General features: G+C 36.5%; 1 protein-coding gene across 5 annotated transcripts in view; it reads left to right on the forward strand.

Annotated features, from left to right (window-relative positions):
• The window catches only part of SPIRE1 (spire type actin nucleation factor 1), a 199,600-nt gene that overhangs the window by 112,352 nt on the left and 61,078 nt on the right, over positions 1-26,170 (forward strand). For all 5 annotated transcript variants that reach the window (XM_078435445.2, XM_078435446.2, XM_078435447.2 and 2 more), the window contains exons 5-6: positions 13,632-13,709; positions 17,502-17,666. In XM_078435445.2, the coding sequence (XP_078291571.1) occupies positions 13,632-13,709; positions 17,502-17,666 (243 nt within the window). The remainder of the gene's footprint in view (positions 1-13,631; positions 13,710-17,501; positions 17,667-26,170) is intronic.

Raw genomic sequence — 26,170 nt, forward strand, 5'->3', positions numbered from 1 at the left:
CATGTGTGCTGGAGAGTGGAGAATTTAGCTTGGCAGTTTCAAATGTAAATTTTTTGTTGTAGAAAAGGAAGTTATATTAATGGTAGTGTCCTTTATTCCATTGCTGTCTAGGTAGTGTTTGATCATCAGTCCCTGTGTTTTTATTGTTAAATGAAATTATTTAACACAGTTCCACAAACTGTGATCCCTACTGCTTTCCTGTATTATTCCTACAGCTATAAAATGGCCTCTGTCGCTTACTCCATTTAATCCTAATGAACAGTCCTGTGACTCTTACTTTGCAAATTGGCAAACTAAGGCTTACAGAGATTGGGGGCTAACACAGAAGCTGTCAGCACTTCTGACACCAGCGTTTCCATCTTCATCCTCATCTTCATCCCCGTAAAGATGCTCAAAGGTTTCCTCTAAGAATAGTCACATACGATAGACTATATTGGAACAAAGTTGAAGAGAGTTCCTAAAATGGAGATGTATGCTTTGATATAGGCTTCTGAGCAGGATTGGAAAGAAGTTTATGGGAGCCAGAGAGAATAAAATTTGGAGCTGGGGAGAAGAGGGTAAATGAGAGAACATTGTGTGTGTGTGTGTGTGTGTGTGTGTGTGTGTGTGTGTCTGTCTGTCTCACACACGCACACAAATGGGATGGAAGGAAGGAAGGTATCATGTTAAGTTTAGGTATGAAATAATATGGAGGTGTGAAATGGGAAGAGACAGAAGTGTGTTAGAAATGTCAAAGACTGAGATAAAATCATTTTAAGATTAGAAGTCAGTTGATTTTATTCCAGTATGTTCCTAGCATGCTCTAACCATCATTGCCTCCTTGTTGAGAGTGTGTAGTGTGCTTGCCCCCAACCCCAAATCTACAGTAAATATGTTGCTTCACAATAGAATATTTACTATATTTCTTTAATTACTATATTTACTATAGTGTAAAAAGAAAAACCTGAGGTATCAGAGAAGTATAGTGTATAAAAGCAATCTTTCTTTTGAAAGAAGAATCCTTTTTTCAAGCAAATAAGTCATTTTAAAATTTATATTTATAATATATTAACACTAGTCATTTTTATTTTTATTTTTTAACTTTAGAGTGAGAGGGAGAGTGTGTAAGTGGGGGAGAGGGGCAGAAGGAGAGAGAGAGAGAGAGAGGGGGAGAGAGAGAGAGAGAGAGAGAGAGAGAGAGAGAGAGAGAGAGAGAGAGAGAGAGAGAGAATATGCAGCAGGCTCTGTACTCAGCACAGAGCCCAATCCCACGACCCTGGGATCATGACCTGAGCAGAAATCAAGAGATGCTCAGCTGACTGAGCCACCCAAGCACCCTGATGCCGATCATTTTTAAAAGCCCCTTTGTTGTTGGTGAATCATTTTCTTTCACTCATTATTCATGGGACATCAGTTATATAGCTTTTGCTAGATTTGTGTTCATTTATCTTTAGAAAGGGAGGAGAGGGCAATTAGGTATGCTAAGGCCCCTGTAATTGTTAACTTCGCTGCAGAAAGTACAATTCATTAGGCTAAATCTGTGTTTTATTCATTCTCATTTTTTTAAGTCTTGTTGTATAGGCAAAATGTATACTGATAAACATTTTAAGTGCATGCCCAGTAAAATTTGCTATGAAGTTATTATATACTATTTTACATCATATTTTAAACTTGAAATGGATTTTATAGGAAAGCAATTCACTGTTGAAGATTTTAGAGGAAAGCTCAATATTATAAATATTGAGCTATAACACTCAACATTACTATTAATTGATGTCAGTATCCACTAAAAATTCTGTATTTTAAAATCTAATGATAAAGAAATCCCTATAAAGAAGAAATTCCTAATGCAGTAATATTAGGCATAAATTAATGAACAGTAAAAATAATTGAGATTTATGAACATTGTATGTTCATATTATCATAAGAAGGCATGTAAAATAGATTTTAAAGTCAGTGTCTGTTTTCTAGGAGATTGTGTACTCAAAGTGATGAAAATTTTCTCTCCCCTTGCACTTTCTTGCATCATACACATAAACAATCCTAGAACTAAAGTGGAATATTCCAAACATTTTGATCTCTAAGGGATAAGATGTCTCATATAGTTAAGCCATCTTGGATTTCTTCAGAAGCAGCCTTTACAGGTGTGGATTGTCACTTCTGATTATCTGATTATAATGATCTTTGATCTCTTCTCAAGTGTGGTGCTTAATTAGTTTTTTATTGACATCTTAAACTCATAAATTCTATCTTCATTCACTGTTTTAATTATGGTTTTCCATTTGCGTCTTTCAGGCCTGCGCTTAATGGACATCTCCTTAGACTGCCCCTAAACACTCGTGTGTGTGTGCATACATAAATAGATATAGGTATATATTTATATCTCACACTCAGTCTTTTACTTTAAAATCAGTTGCCCTGTTTATTTCCTTCCTCACAGTTATCACAGTTGTCTTGATGACTTCTTTTCTTACTCATTGGTATCTACCACAAGAAAATAATCTCATGAAGGGCAAAGACCTTTTCTCTCTGATACACTGCTATATCCCAGTGTAATAGGGCCTCTAAATATTTGATCAGTGTTGAATGAATTAGAGAATCTGTGGTTCAGCTACTGTAGATCTTACCATCTATCTTGAATCTTGGTCCCTGACACTCTTGACTTGTCTCCAGAATGTACAGCCTCCTTCATGTTCTCACTGCCTTGTGCCTTCTTCATGCAGTGGTCTGACATCTCTTGCCTGGGCCATGGGAAAGCCTTCTGATGTAATTTCCCTTTTCATCTACAGTCTACCATCCAGTGTTATGTCGCTGTGTAGAGATCTTGTTGGCTACTTGGTACTTGTAGGTGGAAAGTTTAGACTCCTTGGCATGACATAGGGCACTATTCAGAATCAGGCTTCAATCTTAACCTCTCCAGGCTCTTCATTCACTGTATGCAACCTCCCCTGTAGTCTCTGAGCATCCAGGGACTCTGTACCTACCTGAAGTTCCTGTTCCCCCTCTTCTCTCACCTAGAAAATGCTTATGGGACGCCTGGGTGGCTCAGTTGGTTAAGCATCTGACTTCGGCTCAGGTCATTATCTCTTGGTTTGTGGGTTCAAGCCCCGCATTGGGCTCTGTGCTGACAGCTCAGAGCCTACAGCTTGCTTCGGATTCTGTGTCTCCATCTCTCTGACCCCTCCTCTGCTCGTGCTCTCTCTCTCTCTCTCTCTCTCTCTCTCTCTCTATCTCTCTCAAAAATAAATAAACATTAAAATTTTTTTTAAATTGCAAAAAAAAAAAAAAAAGAGTTACCATATGATCCAGTAATTCCATTATTGGGTATTTAATGAAAACACTAATTCAAAAAGATATGTGCACCCAAGTTTATTATTTATAGTAGTCAAGGTACAGAGTATTACACAGCCATAAGAAAAAATGAGATCTTGCCATTTGGGACAACATGGATGGACATAGAAGGCATTATGTTAAATGAAATAATTCAGACTGAGAAAGACAAATACGGTATGATTCCACTCATAAGTGGAAACTTAAAAAAAAAGACAAATGAGTAAATAAAAAACAGAATCAGACCTATAAATACAGAAAACAAACTGGTGGTTGCCAGAGGAGAGGGAGGTGAGAGGTTGGACAAAATTGTTGAAGGGGTGTGGGAGACAACGAGCTTCCAGTTATGGAATGAATAAGTCATGGGAATAAAAAGCACAACACAAGGAATACAGTCAATGATATTGTAATAGTGATATAGTAGGACAGATGGTAGCTACATTTGTGATGAGCATAGCGGAATATATAAACTTGTCAAATCGCTACATTGTGCACCTAAAACTAGTAGAACATTGTGTGGCAACTATATTCAAATGAAAGTAAAAATTTTTAGAAAAATAAAAATACAAGTAGCATTATGCTAGTGTCTTGATTTTCTGAATGTTTTAATGATCCTTAGTTACATGTGACTTTATTTTAAACCTCATCATTCAAATTCTTTTGAATAGTTAAGTCTTACCCTAAATTTAATGATGGAAGGATGATCTCTAGATGCTTAGATTAGAACCAGTTTACCTTTATCTGCTAATATTTGACCAGATATTGGAATTATGGGGTAAGAAGATGAACTGGAAATAAGCATGAATAAGCATGAATCTCAGTATGAATCTTCACAATATTAACATGACTGTTTTTATACTGTACAATCATAACTACTGCTGTGACACTTCATTAAGTATTGTTACTATTAGTGCTATAAGAAATCAAAGTTTCATGATGAAATCTTTGAACTGTTTATCTTAGATAAGATTATTACCAGTAGAATATTATGTGTGTGTGTATATGTGTGTGTGTATAAATGTGTGTATATAAAGTATCTTTTGTTGCTAGGGGAAAAGCAATGTTTTTGGAATTGACTAAGCTGTTATTATTTTTTGTCTTTTTAAAAAGTCAAATAGCCACATTTAATTACCTACAGCTTATTGGAAAAAATCAAATGTAGGTATTTAGCATCCACCATCTCTTATCAGCCCATAACCAAATCCACCTGTGTTACATAATACACATTGCCAGTGACCACATTCAATCATACTAAGGCATCTGCATGTGATATGACTTCTGACATATTCTGCTTGACTACACTTACAAAGATAAAGTCACAAGACCTCTATCTCATTAACATATTAAGATGTATTTTAGGGGTCCCTTGGTCGCTCAGTCAGTTGAGCATCCGACTTGACCTCAGTTCAGGTCTTGATCTCAGGGTTGTGAGTTCAAACCCTGCTTCCGGCTCTGCGCTGGGCATGAAGCCTACTTAAAAAAAATAAGTTAAAAAAAAAAAAGTGTATTTTAGTCAGCTTTCTCATATTCCCTGCCTATCATTCTCCTCATGCCTGCTCACAACACTTCCAATAATAAAACTGGCATTTAGGTTAGCTGGAAATTTCTCCCTACAGCTAAAATGGATTTATATTCTGCCAAGACATGAGCATATCATTTTTTGAAAGAAAGAACTGCCACCAGATGTCTGTTTGTAAGATTGCCATTTGTTCATTTTAATTAGATCATCCATCATTTGTAACTTTTCATGGCCCTTGTCAATGTCTGTCTTTTTTCTATTGATTTATTATTTTGTGAATGTTAGTAAACGTGCAGAGCATTTACCTCATCAGAAGTAATTAACTTACTCTTTCTGCCCTGGGCATCTTGCTTGTATCACTATTCTCCCTGCTAAAATAATTGCAGAAGAATCTTTATTTAAGATATCATGTAAGGGTACCTGGGTGGCTCAGTCGTTAAGCATCTGACTTTGGCTCAGGTCATGATCTCATGGTTTGTGAGTTCAAGTCCCACATCAGGTGTGCTCTAGCCCCACTTCCAGTGAACATGAGCCCTGAGCCCCTCTTCAGGTAAAACATGAGCCCTGCTTTGGGTGAGCCTCAATTCTGTCTCTCTCTTTCTCTCTTCTCTGCCCCTCCTGGGATTATCCCTCTCTCTGCTCTTCACTCTTGCAGCATTTCTCTCTCTCGCTGTCTCTAAATAAATAAATAAATAATAAATAAATAAATAAATAAATAGCATGTAAGAAGTCTCCTACTTGCAGGTTCTGTAACTTCTCCAATTTAATTAAATTTATTTTAACAAAATTCATATGATTCGAACATTCAAATTATATATACTAAGCTATACCCTTATGCTGGCTGCTGTCCCACAGACAACAAATGCTATTAATTTGTTTTTTGTTCTTATGGAGACATTTTATCCATAACTAACAAAAACATCATGTTTTTTTCTTCCTTTTTTATGCTGTTCTGAACTTTCCTTTTTTCATTTAATAATATATCTTGGAGATAATTTCATATCAGTCCATAGTGTTTACATCTAGTATGAGTTTGTAATATTTTCTTGTGTGGATATACTGTGATTGATTTAATCAGGCTCTTTGTTAGAAAGATTACTTCTAATCTCTTGATGTTTCATACGGTGCTACAGTGGATAGTTTTAAAGCTACTTTTCATGGGTGTAATCATATATGTAGGATAAATTCCTAAAATTTGAATTACTGGTTCAAATGGCATGTGCATTTACAATTTTCATAAAATATGAAATTGTCTTCAATAGAGGTTTACCAATGATCTTATCCTTTGCATTGTGTAAGAGTGTGTCTTTTCCTACGCAATGTGTTTTTTAAGTGATAGGTGAAATTTTGTATTCCTTAGTTCTAGTTTACATTCTCCTTACTATGAATGAATGAGATTGGGCAACTTTTCATATGCTTAAGAGCATACTTGTATTTACCAATTGCCTATTCATATCCTTTGCCCATTTTTCTAATGTAGTATTGGTCTTTACTTACCCATTTGTATGTCTTAAGAAAATACTTGTTGTGATATAGATTGCAAATATTGCCCATGATATTTTAATGATCATTTTATTATTATCACTGCCTTTCTTTATGTGTGAAGACTTGATGAGTCTATAGGGGTGAAGAGTGGATAAATATGAAAACTGGAAGGGTGGTTGTATTAGGGAGATACTGTGAGTCCAGCTACTTGAGGCAGAGACATTCATTAAACCCTCAGAGAGAGAGAGAGAGAGAGAGAGAGAGAGTGTGTGTGTGTGTGTGTGTACACAAAAGTATTGGAAGAATTTAGAATGAATTTCCTTCATTGTGATGACTTCATCTATAGTTTTTTGTAATTTCTTTAATGAACCATATAAATTCAAATTAAATTTTACAGAAATTATCAACTTCTAGTTTAGTATCTTAACATTTTACATTTTTTAATTAAGTAAAATGCTGACTTTCTTTCATCTTTGTTGTAGTTACCTTTTCCGAATCGTATCCCTTGAGGAGAAGACTATATTACATCTTTAACAAAGTGTTATAAAACTTGATGAAAATATAAATCATATTCTTTTGTAATTATCCACTAACTCTTTAATGTACATGGGAGACTTCCAGTTATCAGATGAACTGCTATAATTCCATGGGAGTTTTTTGTACCCTAATTTTTGGAACACTAATTTTGGGCTGGTAAATATGATAAAATCCCTTTTCTTGCTTTTCTCTATGGTAAAAATATCTCAGCTCAGGACAGCATGGCTGTTAATCTCTGTGGCTGATATATGTGTTCTTTTTATTACAGGCGACATTTATATAAGTGATTTTGTCACTCGGGAAATATAATTAATAGTAATTTCTTTGAAAGCATATTAGCATATATTGAGTAAAAAAAAGGTTTAAGGAGTTACTAAAACATATTCATTTTTACACATTGAAAAGTTTCTAACTGAAACATGTACTCAGTATATAGAGGAATATCAATAAATGATAAATGGCGTTAAGTGGTTAACAGTATGCAGGAAAATGATCATCATTGAAATGCTGTTATTAAAGTATTCTTTTAATACATGAATATATCTGTAACGGTGGTTTAATCTAAAAAGAGGCATTTATATGTGAGCTGGTGTTGAACCTATACAAATGAATTAAAATTATTCTGTGAGCATTTGATATCTTGTGATTCACAGAGTAGATTTTATTTGTTTGTTTTTTAAGGTGCCAGGAACTGAAAGTGTTGGCTTGGAGCAGTGCTAATTGCTAGCTTGAGAATGGTTATGTCAGACATGCAGAGAGTTAATTGCCATGCGGGTACTCAATTATAACTTTCTCACCATATTCCAAGCTCAGGTTGGCATCTGTTATTACATTTGTGCATACAAAATAATTTATTCAGAAGCCAGAATATAATTGACAGAAGCTTGTCACTAACACTAGAAAAATATGTAATTTACTTTCAAATAACTCATTTGTTTTTGCTAACTAGAAACCTGAGATTTCTAGTTGCACATTGCTTTAGGCCTGTTCAATTACAGTATTCACAGATTCTCAGCTACTGTATTTGACTTATTTGTGAGTCAGGATTTTGATTTCATGAAGAGGCCAGAGAGAGGTCTCATTTGGTAAAAGAATAAAATGTTATTGTGATGGAATAAAAAGTATTCACAGTGAAATCTCACAGATATTTGTTGGTTTTTAATAACTAGTACTTACTAAATGCTTAACATGAGCCAGGCACCATGCTGTATTCTTTCGGTATTATTTTATGTAATATTAACAAAATCTAGAAAGTAGTTTTTTGTCTGCATTTTACAGATGGGAAAACAAACTGAGGATTAGAGCAGTTAGGTGACCCGTATAAAGACACACAGCTAGGAAGTGTCTGAACTACAGTTTATGGTAGAAATTCAGAAAAATTAAAAAACATGAAATTCTTGGACTATTAATTTAAACTGTCTTTAGTATTATAAAGAGCAGATCGTTTTTCTTAGTAGCAGGGAGTTAGGGATTTTATCACGGCACAAGTAAAGGCGGAGATGTGTAAAGGTGTAAAACAGTAAGACCATCTGGATGGGATGTGTTGGAGAACAGTATAATTTAAGGTTGGGTGGAAAAGGGACCATGTGCTTCTCATATGACTCCACCAGACTACCCCTAAGACATAGAAGCATGAACTCGTACTTCTAGACTAAAGGAACATATTAAATCATAACTCTTTCAGTTGCAAGTAACAGAAATCCATTCCAATTAGCATGAGTGAAGTAGGGGAATATTTACTGGCTCACATAAATGGAAAGTCTAAGGGTACAGCTAACTTTAGGCGCAGCTGGATCCAGTGTCTCAAACTCTATAATCAGGGCTGGCTTTCTCTCTCTCACTCCCCGGGATGGGCTTTTACTAAAAAGCAGGTAAGATGACAGTCTGTAGCTTAAACCTCACATTTCCTCAGTTTAGTAACTCCAGCAGAAAGTCTTTCTCTTAATTAGAGCAAAAATATCTTGGAGGAAAGTTCAGAAACATATGCCTGCTCAAGAACTAGTTGCTGTGGCTGCACTGGCTGGTGGAGGCTGTGTCCTCACCCTTGTGAGGAGGTGATAAGGTGTGCCGGCCATGGGATTAGCCCTACTCAAACTATAGGGGCTGAATTCCCCAAATGAAAGAAGGAAGGGGGGAGATGTATCTAGACAAAAGCAACAGATACCCACTGAGAGATGTATTGTTCAGTGCAAGTCAAAGTGTCTTTGAAATCATACATTTTACCTTTAAAATCCATGTAAACTTTATTTTATATGTCTACATCTAATTGTAATATTTTATTTTTTTTATTTTTTTATTATGTTTCTTTATTTTTGAGAGGCAGAGAGAGACAGAGCATGAGTGGGGGAGGGGCAGAGAGAGAGAGGGAGACACAGAATCCAAAGCAGGCTCCAGGCTCTGGGCTGTCAGTTCAGAGCCTGATGCGGGGCCTGAACTCACGAACCGTAAGATCACGACCCAAGCCAAAGTCGGATGTTCAACTGACTGAGCCACCCAGGCGTCCCTAATTGTAATATTTTTTAAATGTTCCATGTGTGGATTGAGTTCCCCCATGAAAAGGATTCTGAGGGGTAAAATTTGAATTCGGGAGGTTTTATTGGGAACTGCTTTGGGGAACACCTGTGAGCAGTGAAGGAAAAGTTGAACTATGATGCACGTGCAGCAGGTTGCAGCTGATCCCACAGGGAGCTCAGAAGTTGGGATGGCCTTTCAGAGATGTCCCAAGAGAGGCAAGGGGGCCTGACCTGTGTACCTCCACACAGACCAGTGATTGGGTGTGGGCTACCCCAGAGATGGGGCATACCCATGACAAGGCAGCTCCTTGCTCTGAGCCCTGAGTGCAGCTCCTAGGGCAGGATTAGGTTATGGAGCAGACAAAACCTCCAGCAGCAGTGGAAGAGTACTTCATTCCTGAAGTGGGTGCAGGGTGTGGACCTAGGCAACTTACCACAGCATGATAATCTATCACATCTGTGAGTAAAATTTGCTCCAGGAAAATGTGTCCTGTTTATCTGTCATTGTAAATGCTCCCTGGCATATCACTATACTGTTTGACCAGAGGTCCCTGGAAATATGGGTACCCCAGTTTGAAGGTGACAGCAGAAACACTGGGAACCCATCATAGGGGAGTAAAAAGGTAAACCAAATGAGGAAGATACCGAGGCAGAAAGAACAGTTGAAAGACTTGCCATCATCAGCTTTGGTAGTAGCAGTGGGAATCTAGAAAAAAAGATAATATATCTTCATCTTGCCAAAGACCACCCATCTTCTCCTGTACCTGTACTGTTTATCTTGCCTTCTCTTGTTTGGAGCCTAGAAGGACCTAGAGACCATCAGAAATTTTAAAAAACAACATAGGCTTGCAAAAATGAGTTTCTCCATCATGTTTTCAGCTTTTTTCATTATCTTTTGGCTTATAGATCATTGGGTAAACAATATAGTGCTTGTTGTGGGATCAGCCTGTAGGTGACAAAGAGCCCATATTGCACTCTTGGTTATGGATGGGGAAAGTGTGTTGTTAGGGTGTTGGCCCATGTGTACATATTTGATCTTCTTAGGCACTAAGGTTTCAAGCCAATTTATTTTGATGTTGACTGAATCTTGTTGACGTGTTTAGTATTATAATTACTTCAGTGTGCATTTTTTTCTTTTTATTTACTCTGATTATTATTTATTTTAATCTGTTGACTGAATGAGACACTTAAATGTAATGTGAGCTTGGATTACATGTTTATTTCCCTGAACTGGAAAGCACATGTTTCCGTGTGGCATAGATAAGAGTTTTCTTCCCCACCCCTTCAGTAGATTCTGAATTTAGAGAAGAAAATTCAGATTTTCCTCTGAATAATTTTCCCTTTCATAGGGCTTCTTATTAAAGTTGACTTGATAAGAGCTGTTGAGGAGATTGAAGGGCTTGGTTGAAAGATCTTAATTCACTTATTCAACAAATACTTGCTAAGCACCTACCAAGAGCAAGGCATGCTTCTAGAGATTCCAGGAGCCCAGCAGTGAACAAAATACACAAAAATAATTCCTTATGAAACTTAAAATCTAGTAATGAAAGGCAGACAGTAAACACATTGAGTAAATCATATAGACTATTAGAAGGCAGGATGATTTTTGGAAAAAGACATAGACTAGGGGAATTGCTAGTGCAGGGAGTGGAGCTTGGGGTTTGTATAGGATTGCATAGGATGGTCAAGGTAGGCCCCATTGAGAAGGTGACATTTGAGCAAAAATGAGATAAGTATGGGAATTAGCTATGTGGAGATGGGGGGTAAAGCATTGTGGAGAGAGGAACAGCCAGTACAAATGCCCCAAGGCTGGAGTTGGAAGAAATAGGAAGAAATGAGGTACTTATTCTAAACTTTTGGTATTTGGGTAAGGGAGGGAAGAGCACTGCTGCTTAGAGAGTCCCAAGGTGCCCAAAGGCATTTCACCTCCCTAAGTCTCTTTCTTTTCTTTTACGCTTTTAATTATAAAAAGCTAGAAAGAACACTATTCTAGTCAATAGAATAATATATATCTTAAGGCATTAATTCTTTTTGGGATAGAGCTTGGATTACAGTCCTCAGAGGAACAAAATAAATGTGCCTCTCCTTTTGATCTCTTCCCTGTTCAGCTCTGATTTCAAGATGTCACTACTTGATGAAGATTGTGGACTTGGGTTGAAAACCATGGCTTTAAATCATGAGAGATTTTTAAAAAGACAGCTAATTATCTGTAGCAAAAAAAGGGGGGGGGTATTTTAAATATCAGAAAAATTGCATGTACCAGGACATCTGTTGTGTCATTAAACACAGAAAATGGAGGGTCCTAATTTAGTAATGATTATTACTCAGATTTTGACACAATGTTACACTAGATATTAAGTACCCAATTATCTGCAAAGCCGTAGTCTTCTTTTTCCTTGTGTGTTAGCAGTTCATAAATACTAATTTTAGCAAAAGTAATGTAGAACTTTATCCAGCTTTTTTCTAAGGCTTATCTAAGTCATTGGGAAGCAGCATCAGGACACTTAGATTCCCAACAGGGCCATTCTTCTCATTATCTGGTGTCCCTTCCACACATCTTATCTCCTGAGACCCTGATGCCGCTTCTACCTACTTCACTCTCTGTCCTGCCTGTGGGGAGACCCCAGCCATGTCACTTAGCTTTTGTGAGCCTCAGTTGTGAGCCCAGCCATAACAGGGGTTGTGCTTGGGGTTAAGTGATGGTTGCCTGAAGCCTTAGCACTTGTTAGCTGATATTATTATTTCCCCATACCCTGTTGCAGCCAAGAAGTACTTCCCTCATCCCCCAAATGTCTTTCCTAGCAAGAGAATACGTTATTTATACCACATTTCTTCAAGTGTTCAGAGTTATTTTATTCTTTTTATATTAATACTCCTATACATTATTAAGTACAAAAAAAGCAGGTGATGTTATTCTCATTTTGCAGATGGTCAATCTGAGATGTTGAGAAGCAAAAAATAAATGGTTTAGAAATGTTTTCTATTAAGTATTTTCATATAAAATAAACTAGGTTTCATAAGGTACATTTAAACTCAGTCCACAAGCATTCAGGCAAATAAACTCAACAAATTGTAAAATATACAAGAATTGATTTGTTGTAAGTAGGAATGGTATAACACAGATTAGTAATTAATAGCCGAGTAGATGTTTTAGTTATCATGATTTTCTTAAAATTGCAAATGTTGGATTCATGCAGTTTCAAAGGGTGGGGCATTGTGTGTCAACAGCATTCAAATAAATTAAAAATTGAAAAGTGTACAAACTTGCAGTTTTAAGATGAATAAGTTCTGGAGATCTAATATACAGCATGTTGACTGTAGTTAACAATATTGCCTTACATGCTTGAAAGTTTCAAGAGTAGATCTGAAGTGTTCTCACCACGTACACAAAAAAGTAATTATAGGAGGCGGTGGAGGTGGTAACTACCCTTATTGCAGTAATCGTTTTTGTAATATATACATTACCAAATAATAAATAAATAAAAAGCATTTTATATATTGAAATTTACTCATGAAATTATTTGACAAATATATATTGAGTATAAAAAGTGCCAATGCTATATATATTAGCCCCTGAGAATGGAATTTTGCCTCATGAAACCTAGAGGGAAGGTACAAACAAATGTAAAACTACAGTGTAAAAAGGGCTACAGAGGAAAGGTGGATGGTGCTATATGCCACTGTATAGTAGGAAGATTTGACTTAATTGAGGGGAAGGGAAGGCTTTCCTGAAGAATTGATGATTCTGTTGAGCCTGATATCTGAAAGAAGAGCAGAAGTAGAGAATAAATGAGACCAGGCATGGGGGTGAGGAGAGGAGAACATCTGGGGCCAGACCACGTCAGAAGTCAGCAAAAATTAGATAGTGTTTGGATTAAGGGATCTGCAGTGGAGATAAAAAGAAGAGGGCTTAGGTTATATGGAGGAAATAATATCTGTGAGATTTAATTGTGTATTGAATAAGGGCATTGGGGGAAAAGGCAATGTCAATACATTTTAGTGGTGTGAGTTAATATTGTGACAAAGGTTTAGCTGCAAGGCCTAGAAGGAAATTAGAAGGAACAATCTCAGTCCATCTCTCTGTAGTACTGTATCTATTGTAGTTTACCATTGACTGAAATGTATAGGGGAGTAGATTCTGTACTATCTGCTTCAATAATGCTTCTATATAGACTTTATCTGAAGATATCTGTTAGAAATTTTCATTTGAGAAGGTAGCATAATGAAATTTTTATACCTAAATGTTTTCTTTTTATTTTCATTGATAGAATCTTAAGAAGATTCAAGAAATGGAAAAGAGTGATGAATCTAACACAGACCTGGAAGACCTGAAAAATGCTGACTGGGTAAGGTAGTTGGATATGCACTGTTCTGCTTAGTGTTGAAGACAGAGTGTGATGATTTCTAAAATGCTTGTTACTAAGGACTGTAATACGAATTGATATATGAATTTGAATGTGCTTAGTCTTACATTTGAGGAAATATCTTCCCCATTTTACAAAACTAACTGATTTTATTAGAACTACTCCAATGTCCCTTCTGATAAAATTGATGTTTTAAAATACTGACCTTCCTGATTATATTAATGCCTTAGCATACTCTTGTAAGTCAGAGTTTAAGCTCTGTTTCAGGATAAGGTGTGAAACTACAGTGTAGTGCATTCATTTATCCGATGAATAGTTACTGTATTAGGGTTCTGAGATGCAGAATTATTCATTCCTGTATTATTACAGGATCTCTGCCTGCATAAAACAGAAGACAGATTTCTAGCACAGATGATTACAGTGTATTTATGCAATACACTTTGAGTAGCCACTTTTTCTGGCATGGTACTAGACCCTAGTAAAACCAAGAGTCCCTGCCCTCATATATGACTTAGAGTTGGGTAGGCATGACAGCCTTGGGGCTGAGTCATTGTCATGAAATTAGACTGAGGTATGTTCAGGCATCAGTGGGAAGGCACATTTTAGGATTCTGAATTTTCAGGTTAAGGATATTGGTTAAAAAATGATACCATTAAATGAGGGACTAGGAATATTTGGGGGATATGAACAAATTGCTTTTGACCATTAGACTTTGTTTGCCATATTCTTTTTTAACAGCTTTATTAAAGTATAATCAGCATGCAATAAGTTACACATATTTAAAAGGCATAATTTGATAAGTTTTGACATATACACACATACATACATACCCATGAAACCATCATCATAATCAAAATATTGAGCCCATCCATTAACCCCCATAGTTTCCTCATGCCCCTTTGTAATCCTGCTTCCTTTCTCCTCATGATCTGGGAGGAACTCATGGGAAAGCAATCCATGATCTGCTTTCTCTCACTATAGATTAGTTTGCATTTTCTAAAATTTTGCAAAAATGTAATCATATAGTATGTACTGTTTTTTGCTTGGCTTCTTCCATTCAGCATAATTCTTTTGAGATTTCATCCATGTTGTTGCCTCTATCAATAGTTTGTTGTTTTTTCATTTTTTTAATGTTTATTTTTGAGAGAGAGACAGACCATGAGTGAGGGAGGGGTAGAGAGAGAGGGAGACACAGAATCTGAAGCAGGCTTTAGGCTCCGTGCTGTCAGCACAGAGCCCGATGCGGGGCTCGAACTCACGAACCACGAGATCATGACTTGAGCCTAAGTCGGACGCTTAACCGACTGAGCCACCCAGGTGCCCCGATAGTTTGTTGTTTTTATTACTAGTAGTATTCCAATCCATTGTATGGATCCACATGTATTGATGTATGGATATAAATATTCATAATTTATTGATAACGTCACTGAGATATTTGGAATGATATTAATCTAGAACATTTAAGATTAAGGTTAAAAAATAAGTAGCCTGTAATGTCTTGTAAATGGATATTATCATTTTAGAATAGTATTGTTTATTAAGTTTCCTTTGTGTAGAATACTCTAATAGCCTTATTTCAGGTGTATTTTATCTTGGCTAATAAATTTTAAAATTTGTTTTCTTAGACGTGGAAGCCAGATAAATAACTCCAGGTAGTCAGAATTTAGCAAACAGCTAGTTTAAACTTGAACTAAAAACTTAATTTATTGCCGTAGGGCAGCCTCATTTAAAAACTGGTAGGATCACTGACGAGAGATGCGCTAACTCTAAAGGGAGTTCCATTTGCCTAGATCACCAGCTGCTCTCTTATAAGACCATTAAAATGAATTATTTAGAAAGATTAGAATGAAATGAAAGAATGAAGGAGAATTAGAGTATCTTTGATGGTAGCATCTCAGGATCTCTCTGATGGAATATGTAAATGACTGAATCTCTGGGAGTACATACAGTGACAGTCGTACATTATTTTACTGTGACTTTTATCTCTTAATTAAATTAAATTTCTGAAAATGTTTGCCAAACAATAATATATAAAGAACTGGCTATATAAAAAGTCTGTTTGAATCCTTTCATAAATTATAGCAAAATCTTCTAATATGAGTAATCATCCCCTAATTTATCTAAATACTCAAAATTTCACATATGTCAAGTTTTCTTAAAGCCCTGGGCAGTCAAGAGAAGAGATAGCATTTTAAAAGATGAGATGATATTTGAACTGGATCTTAAAGGAATGCGTATAAGAAAAACAGAGAAATTGGGACAAGAACATTCTCAAAAGAGATATCTGAATATTTTAGGGATATTGTATTGGATCTGTTTAAAATAGGAATATTTTAGAAGGTGTTCTAATGGATATACCACAATATTAAGTACCTCAAATCTTATTTGGAATAAGAAATGGTATACATTTTTTAAAAAATCATAAATTACATTTTTGAGAAATTTAATCAGTTATTTTGTACAGATAATTCTTATGAAATATATCACATGGTTTTTAGTAAATATGTTTAAGTAATAAATATGAACTACTTATTAATTTTAACAAACCACAGTGTTTCAGTTAAATATCATATTGATTTACTTTTCACTGAAGTAGAGACTATGACACCTTAGCTTATAGGTAGGAAAATAAAAGGATTAACTTATAATAATAATATACATATTTAGTAGTCTTATATTATTGTAAGTACTTCATTTATATCTCATTTTCTTGAAGGGATAGCAAATCAATTTACCATTATTTGTTTACCATTATTTGTTGATAAGAAGGCCAATATTATGTAATTTGTGCAAAGATAGTAATAACATAAAAATTATGGCCATTTTCCACATAATATATGACCATCTCAGCAAGTTATGAAGTACCATTATCTTTTATTGGTGAGGAAGCCAGGGGTCAGAGAGGTGAAACAACTTGCTGGATGTCAGATAGCTAATAGGTGATTGTATCATTTAGCTGTGGTCACAGTAATGCCACCTAACCAGCCACTACAGAATCACAGTTGCATAAAGTAGTACATTTATTTAGCTCATGAGCGTACAGATCAGTTATGTGTGTCTCATTCTTCTCCTGGACAATCATGCTAGTCCAGGCATAATGTTCTCATGGCAATAGAAGCACAAACCCATTATGCATTTGCTTTTGCAGACTTTGGTTACATCACATCCACTACACTTCCTTCCAGTGGCCAAGCAAATCATAAAGCCAAAACCAATGTTAGAGTGTGGGAAATATACTCTTCAGTGAGCAAAATCACGTAACAGAGTGTAGACACAGGAGGCGTGAAGAACTGAGGCCATTAATACAGCCTTTCACAGTGAATGAGTTAGGGTTTATACCCAGGTGCCTCAGAACTTAGAGCTCGTGATTCTCTACTGGCTTTTTAAGTACTTAGTATTATAAAATCTAGTTTTAAAAATCAGTTTTGTGGGGCGCCTGGGTGGCGCAGTCGGTTAAGCGTCCGACTTCAGCCAGGTCACGATCTCACGGTCCGTGAGTTCGAGCCCCGCGTCAGGCCTGGGCTGATGGCTCGGAGCCTGGAGCCTGTTTCCGATTCTGTGTCTCCCTCTCTCTCTGCCCCTCCCCCGTTCATGCTCTGTCTCTCTCTGTCCCAAAAATAAATAAATTAATTAAAAAAAAAAAAAAAATCAGTTTTGTTTGGTCTACTCAATGTTTTGCAAGCCAAGCTCTTCATTTTTTCTGTATGACTGTAGCTACTTAGAGGGAACTAGTAAATTTATTCATGGACATCTCTCTACCCTTGATTCTTTTAGGCTCGATTCTGGGTACAGGTGATGAGGGATTTGCGGAATGGAGTAAAACTTAAGAAGGTCCAAGAGCGGCAGTACAACCCTTTGCCCATTGAATATCAGCTCACCCCGTATGAGATGCTAATGGATGACATTCGATCTAAAAGATACACTTTGCGAAAAGTAATGGTAAGTAACAAAGAAAACCATTAAAAAACTCAAATGGTTATTCTTTAGTAATCTTATTTGTTGAAAATGTTCTCAGTGGTTTTTTTTTTAATTTTTTTTTTTTTAACGTTTATTTATTTTTGATACGGAGACAGAGTGCAAGCGGGGGAAGGGCAGAGAGAGAGGGAGACAGAATCTGAAGCAGGCTTCAGGCTCCGAGCTGGCAGCACAGAGCCTGATGCAGGGCTCAAACTCATGAACCGTGAGATCATGACCTGAGCTGAAGTCGGACGCTTAATTGTCTGAGCCACCCAGGCGCCCCTGTTCTCAGTATTTTAAAAATCATTTCTTCCCATAGAAGTAATACATAATTATTACAGAAAATTTGAAAAATACAGTAAGCTCAAAGAATAAAAGTTGCAAATGTGTGATTTCACAGCCCCAAGAGGTGTTTTGCAACATGCTTGTATTATAACCTTCTTTTTTCTATCCATTTTATTTAGACAAAATGGATTAATATTGAATACTTTGTTTTGTAACCAGTTATTTTCACTTAACATACATAGTATGAACATTTTTCCATGTCATTTTGTGTTCAACATCATCACATCTAAATGACTACCTCCCTTCTAGCTTTATGGCTATATCAGAGTTTAAGTCGATCAACTTGTATTAAGTTGTGGCAGCCCTATGTTGTGTATCCTTGCATATATAAATGCTTTTGAATAGCAATAGTGAAATCTTTGAGTTAGGTTCTTAGAATTGGAATCCTGACAGTACTACCTCTGAAATATGTCCTGAATATGACTGCCACTGTCTCTCAATCACACATTACAGTGACCTCTAAGTAGCCTTCCTATTTTCACTCTTGCCCCTCTTAGTCAATTTTTCCCAAAAACAGCCAGAGTAAGCCCCTTCAGGTAAAAATATGATGATACCATTTTCCTGCTCAGAACTTTCCATGGTTCTCCATCACACTTGGAACAAACTCCACATCCTTACCTTGGCCTGCAAAGCTCTACAGAGTCTGGTACAGCTTACCTTTCAGACATCACCTCCTACCACCTTTCCTGGTTGATTTCTCCTCCTTAGCCATGCTGGTCTCTGCTGTCAGGTGCTCCTGCAGCAGAACCTTTGCTGCCCCTTTTCCTGGCACTCTCTTTTCCCACACATCTATGTAGCTTTCCTTAGCACATTTTAGGTCTCTGCTCAAATGTCCCCTGATTAGAGAAGTGTTTGCCCCCCTACCCACATGTGTCAGTAGCTCACAGTGTCATGTATTTTCAGATTCGCTATTTCTCTTACCACAGGAACTTAGTTCTTTTGCTGTTATATCCCCTAACTGGAGCATGTGCCTGACACACAGCCAGGTGCTAAATACTGTGCCCAACAAATAGTTGTGGAATGAATTAATGAATTGTAGACAGGAGATGAATTAATGAATTATATCCCCATTTTTTAGAAAATTTAATCAGAGTTATTTTATGTGGAAGATTCTTACGAAGCACATCACTTAGTTTTAAAATAGATTTAAGTAAGGGCACCTGGCTGGCTCAGTCGGAAGAGCATGCAACTTTTTTTTTTAATTTATTTATTACTTATTTTGAGAATGAGGGGGAGGGCAAAGAGAGGAAAGAGAGAATCCCAAACAAGTTCTGCACTGCCATTGTGGAGCCCAATGCGGAGCTTGAACCCACGAACCCATGAGATCATGACCTGAGCCAAAGTCAACACTCAGACGCTCAGCTGCGTGAGCCAACCAGGCGCCCCCAAGAGCATGCGACTCTTGATCTCTGGGTTCAAGCCCCACATTGGGTGTAGAGATTACATAGATAGATAGATAGATAGATAGATGATAGATAAATAGATAAACTCTAAAAAAAACATTTAGGTAGCTGTTTGAGCTCTTTGTTAATTTTAATAAGCTGCAATATTGCAGCTATATTATGTTGATTTACTTCTTAGTAAATCTGATCTCTTTTAGGAATGAGGCAACTGAAGTTTAAAGGTGCTCTTCAGACAACTAGTTATAAGGCAAAGCCTATCTTCATCCCCATTCTGTCAGAACCTGTGCTGTGTGCTACACACTTGTGTGGCCAAATTGCCCTTTAGTTATATCATAATGATTACTATTTACAACACAGCAGTTTTGCCCATTTCTTCATATCCTTGACTAAAGTGGGTATCATTTGGGGTTGACAAATTTGACTGGGAGAGAACACTTTTATTTTTAAAATCTATATTTCTCTGAGGGTGCCTGTGTGGCTCAGTCCTTTAAGCATCCGACTTCAGCTCAAGTCATGATTTCATGGTTCGTGAGCTCGAGGCCAATGTCGGGCTTTGTGCTCAGAGCCTGGAGCCTGCTACGGATTCTGTTTATCTGTCTCTCTCTGCCCCTCCCTCGCTTGTACTCTGTCTTTCTCACAAAAATAAATGAACATAAAAAAATTTTTTTAAATCTATATTTCTTTGGTTACAAGTACATTTAAACATTTTAAAATATATACCAGTTGTATATTTCTTAATTTTATTTTAATTTAACAATTATTTACTAGGCACTTCTCATGTTCCAGGCACTATTCTAGACTCTGGAAAAAGGATGTAATATAGTCCTTGTTCTCAGGAAGTTTAAAGTATGGTGGGAGCCACAGGTAATTAGGCAATACAATACAGTGTGATAAGCTCAATGTAAGAGGCTATATGCCAAAAAAAAAATGTACAAAGACCAAGAAGTGATAGGATTTGACATAAGAAAACTACAAAAATTCTCCATAATTGGAGTATAGAATGGAATGTATAATCGTGAGGGCTAAAGTTGGCAAGGAGGGTGGGGAACAGCTGACATACTGGAGTTCTCAGGGACAGGGCAGAGGGTAAGAGGAGAGATCAGCTTTGGGACAGATCCCAGGGAGCCTCAGCATGTAAGAGATTAGAACAGAGGAAGGTGGTAAACAGATTGAAAAGGTGTAGCTAGAGAAGAAACATAGGAAAAATGGGGTCACAGCTGCAAAAGGGAGGTAGCATTTTAGGAGGCAGAATGCTGCTGGCAGGTCAGATCATTTAAGCATTGAGAAATATTTAACAAATTTAGCAACATGGACATGATTTGTAACCTTTATTAAGTAAAGAAATAGAAAGAAACCAGATTGTAGGTTGGAAATGAGGAAGCAGAAACAGTCTGAGTGTGCCTTTTTAAAGAAGTTTTTAAAAAGAGATCTAAGGGTAGCTAGCATCTGGAAGGCACATTGGGGCTAAAGAAAGTTTTGTTTGGTAATAATGCTTGGGAAAGGCTGTAGGTTGTAGGGAAGGGGAAAGTAGAGCATTAGAAGCTAGGGGTGGAGTTTGTCGGGTTGCAGGGTCTGAAAGAAGGTGGGGAGAGTCAGAGGAGGAGTCTGCTTTGTTTCCTTCCTTGTGTGTGGGACCTCCCATCTCCCCATCCCCAACCCTGTCTTGGGGACAACCACTGCACTCTCTTCTTTGCCTTCTGTCATGCCCTAAACACAAACATTCCTCAAGATTTGGCTCCTATAGAGTTTTTTCATGGTCCACATTTTCTCCCTTAAAACTTAAAATTTTCGTTATCACCTATACTTCAGTATCTGTGTGACTGCAGTTCTCAACTGTCTTAAATAGCCTCTGCTGCCTTGAGTACTTTATATATTTTACACTTTCTCGGGCACCTCTTCCAGGATTTCTTAAACCAAGTATATCCAAGACTGGTCTCAATATTCTGTGTCCCCACATTTGCCCTTCTTTTCGTGTTCATGTAAGATCATCATTCTTCAGCTCACCTGGGCTAACATCTTTTACTATCAGTTTGAGATCTTTTCTTTGTTGCTGTCTTTTAAAAAGACTTTTACGTACAGAGAAAGACAGATACCATATGTTTTCACTCTTATGTGGATCCTGAGAAACTTAACAGAAGACCATGGGGGAGGGGAAGGAAGAAAAAGTTAGAGAGGGAGGGAGCCAAACCATAAGAGACTTTTAAAAACTGAGAATAAACTGAGGGTTGATGGGGAGTGGGAGAGAGGGGAGGGTGGGTGATGGGCATTGAGAAGGGCACCTGTTGGGATGAGCACTGGGTGTTGTATGGAAACCGATGTGACAGTAAATTTCATATTAGAAAATAATAATAAAATGACTTTTAGTCAGTCAAATGCTTTACAATAACAAATTATTTACTTCACATTTTTTAGGAAAATAGACTTTTCCTGAATATAAAAGTAATTATCACAATTTTTAAAACTTCATCAGTGCAAATACAAAAAAATTATAAACTGGAAATCTCTGCAGTCGTAAAATGCAGAGATGACCACTGTTAATACCTTTTTCTATAAATTTACACACTTTTTTCTCTCCTTACATCCAGTTAATTGTTAGAATTCTTAATTGTAAGAATTAGAATTCTTAATTCTTTCTATAGTATCTTTTGCATCACCTTCCTGCCTCTGTTCCAGTCCCCTCCGACCCTCCAGTACTTGATACTGCTACTGGATTAACCTTTCTAAGGCCTAGCTTTGGTAGTATTATTCTATTTCTTGTCAACTTTTTGTGTCCTTCCACTGTCACGTCATAACCCTAAACTCCACGTGCGTGTGTGTGTCTGTGAAATTTTGTCACATTTGTAAATTTATGTAACTACCATCACCAGATACAGAACTGTTCCAACACCACAGGACTCCTGTGTGGAGTCCTTAAGTTTGTTGCTTCAGTTACGTTATATAAATGGAACAGTACAGACTATAACCTTTTGAGATTGGCGTTTTTTACTCAGCACTCATTCCTTGAGATCTGTCCCAGTTGTCATGCCTATCAATCATTCACTCTTTTTTATTGCTGAGTGGTATCCCATCATATGAACATAACATAGTTTGCTTAACCATTCACCTATTAAAAGGTATATGGGTTGTGTCCGATTTGGAGATATTAAGAATAAAGCTGCTATCATCAATTGTGTACAGGTTTTTATATAGGCACAAGTTTCCATTTTTCTGGGATAAATGTCCATGGTGTAACTGTTTGGGTCATATTGTAAGGGCATATTTAGTTCTATGAAAAATAGTCAAACAGTTTTCCAGAATGGGTGTATTTCCATACATTTTACAAAGATTTAATTTTATTTAAAATTTAATTAATTAAAGTTTTATTTAGGGTTTTATGCCATGTACTGGTGATTTAAAGATGAATGTATGGTTCCATTCTCACAGTATGGTTAGAGACACCAATATACAATAAGTGAAAGGTTGAGGGTAAGATTTTAGAAGAGACAGCCAGCTCTTTCTGAACATGTTAAGGGAGGCTCCAAGGAAAGGTTATTCTGGGCTTGGAATTGGAAGAATGAATAATATTTGACCAAATAGACATTGATGTTACCCTAACGGGACAGCTGAGTTTTCAAAAGGTCGTGGAATCACACAAGTAGACATGATAGGACACTGGAAAATATGTTCGGGTCCAGGTGATGAGCAAAAAGCAGCTGTGTTGTTCCTGAAGAGAAGCCTGGGTTCTTCGCTAATGCTGTAAAACTGAGAAAGGTACATCTGCCCATCTCTGGCAATGTTGTGCACATTCTCCTTGAAGGGTTATGTGTGACTGCTGGGTGTGCTCCTTCCATAGCCAGCTGCACCTGCAGGAGTCTGACTCATCACAGCTGAGCACTTGCACTGCTGTGAAAACACAGCAGAACTTATAGCTTAGCAGACAAATCAAATGCCATAAAATACACTGCAGAAAGCATCTCAGGGACATCACTGCCTCATGAAGATAGAGTTCCAATTTATGGGCAGCAACAAGGAGCATTCTGTGAGATGAAATGGTTGGAACAGGTACGGTAGGCTTTAGAAGGATAAGAGGCCATCAGTAAGTGTGTATGCATCAATCAGGTCTTCAGTATTTAACAGATTATAATTAAACCCAGTTGCAATACACCATGCTTTCGCATACATTTTCCACAAAACACATTTGTCTTTTTTCTATGTACATGGTCATTGTAGAAAAAATTTTTAGGAGACATAAATAAAAGCAAAAATTTCCTGAAAATCTTCCATCTGTACCATTCAGCATCTTGAAGAACCTCTCCTTCCAAACTCTTCTATATTCATGGATGGATGATTATTTATACAAAGAGAATCATGTACTGTTTTTTAGCCCTTTTCAGTCTGTAATTCCTATGAGGAATGAATGTCCGATAGTCTCTCTTTTTTAAATGACTTCACAGTATTTTCTAGTATATGTGCACTGTGAATTATTTACCCAAGCCTCTATTAATAGACATTTAGATTGTTTCCAGTTTTCGTTGTTTTAATTAGTACTATGATGAATATCCTCAAACATCTCATCTAATTATCTCCTTGGTTTAAATTTCTGTTGGTGAGATGGATAGATCAAGGATTGTGCACATTTAAAATTTTAATACATTTTGCCAAACTTATACCAGTTTACACTTTTACAAACAATGCAAGATAATTTTTGTTGCTAATATTGGGCAATGCTGTCTTTTTCAAAAATTTCTACTTATTTGAACTATATCCTCTCTGAGTGGGAGTACTCAACATTAATCTCAGGTGATTTTCAAAATCTCTTATCCTGAAGGAATTATTTAGAAATTCATATTATTGATTAAAATAAGTAAATGTTGATACTGCTTAATAAATTATTAACATTTCTATTTGATCTATAACTAATGTCTTACCTGTCACCCACTATATAACTAAATCTATTTTTATCAGAGAAAATAATTGTGCTAAATAGTAGTTAAACTTGTCTGATACTAAGAATTACATAGGATAGATTTCTCTTGTAGGTGTTGATTTCACAGGTTTCAGCTGGGTTATAATATGTTTTAAGACATATAACATTGGGTAAGGCTCAAGATCATGTATTTGGGAAATAATGGGATGTAGTAGACATAACTGTGCATCCAGGTTTGGAAGGTATTATTCTTTTGTGGTAAATGAAAGGCTTTTAAAGAGTCTGGTTGTTTGTTTTTGTTTTTTTTTCTCCTCTCTTTCACTCACTCATTCGTTCATTTAAGGTATTTAAAGTGGATATATAGCTCAGTGGCATTTAGTACATCCACAGTTTTGTGCATCCTCCACCTCTGTCTTGTTCGAAAATAATTTCATCACCTCAGAGGAAACCCTGTACCCATGAAGCAGTCACTCCTAATCTCCCCTGCCCTGATTCTGGATATTTCATGTATTCTGGATATTTCTGGATATTTCATATAAATGGAATCAAATAATATGTGACCTTTTGTGTCTGGCTTCTTTCATTTAGAATAATGCTTTCTAGTGCTCGCTTCGGCAGCACATATACTAAAATTAGAATAATGCTTTCTAGGTTCATCCACATTGTAGCATGTAAGAGTACTTTATTCTTTTTTGTGGTAGAATAACATTCCATTGTGTGCATATACCATATTTTGTTTATCCATTCATCATGTGATGGACATTTGGGTTCTTTCCACCTTTTCACTATTGTGAATAGTGCTGCTGTGATCAGTCATGTACAAGTTTTGTTTGAATACTTGTTTTCAGTCCTTTTGGGTAAATGCCTAAGAGTGAAATGGCTGGATCATGATAATTCTAAGTTTAACTTACTGTGGAACCACCAAACTGCTTTCTGTACCACTTGCATCATTTTATGTTCCCACCAGCAGTGTATGAGAGTTTCAGTTTCTCCACAGTCTTGCCAACATTTGTTACTGTCCATTTTTGTTTTTAATTATGCCTACCATAGTAAGTATGAGGTGAAATCTCACTGTGATTTTGATTTGCATTTCCCTAATGACTAATGATGTTTTATGTTTTCGTGTGCTTGTGGCCCTTTTGTATATCTTCTTTGAAGAAAAGTCAATGCAGATCCTGTGCCTAATTTTTAATTGTGTTGTTTGTATTTTTATTGTTGAATGATAAAAATTCTTTATATACTCTGGATACTAGACTCTTGACAGACATGATTTGCAAATATTTTCTCCCATTCTGTAGATTGTCTTTTTACTCTCTTAATAGTGTATTTTGAAGCAGAAAAGGTTTTAATTTTGCCAAAATTCAATTTATCTATTCTTTCTCTCCTATTGCTCAGGCTTTTGGTGTCATTTCTAAAAATATATTGTCAAATCTAAGGGTATAAAGATTTACCCCTGTTTTCTTCTAAGACTTTTATACTTATATGTAGGTCTTCAATCTATTTTAAGTTAATTTTTTGCATATAGTGTGAAGTAAAGGTCAGACATCATTCTTTTGCATTTTGATACCCATTTGTCTTAGCATCATTTGTTGAGACTTTTCTTACCTCCATTTAATGGTCTTGGGACTTTTGTCATAAATCAGTTGAATGTATGAGTTTATTTCTGAACTCTGAATTCTGTTTCATTGATATATTATGACTGTCCTATGTTTATCCCACACTGTGGGATGATTACAATACATATAGTTAATTATTATAGCTCTGTGATAAGCTTGGAAATCTGAAAGTGAGTCCTTCAACTTTGTTTTTCTTTTTCAAGATTGTTTTGGTAA

Source organism: Panthera onca, chromosome D3 (assembly GCF_046562875.1).
Source record: "Panthera onca isolate mPanOnc1 chromosome D3, mPanOnc1 haplotype 2, whole genome shotgun sequence".
Classification (NCBI taxonomy): Eukaryota; Metazoa; Chordata; class Mammalia; order Carnivora; family Felidae; genus Panthera; species Panthera onca.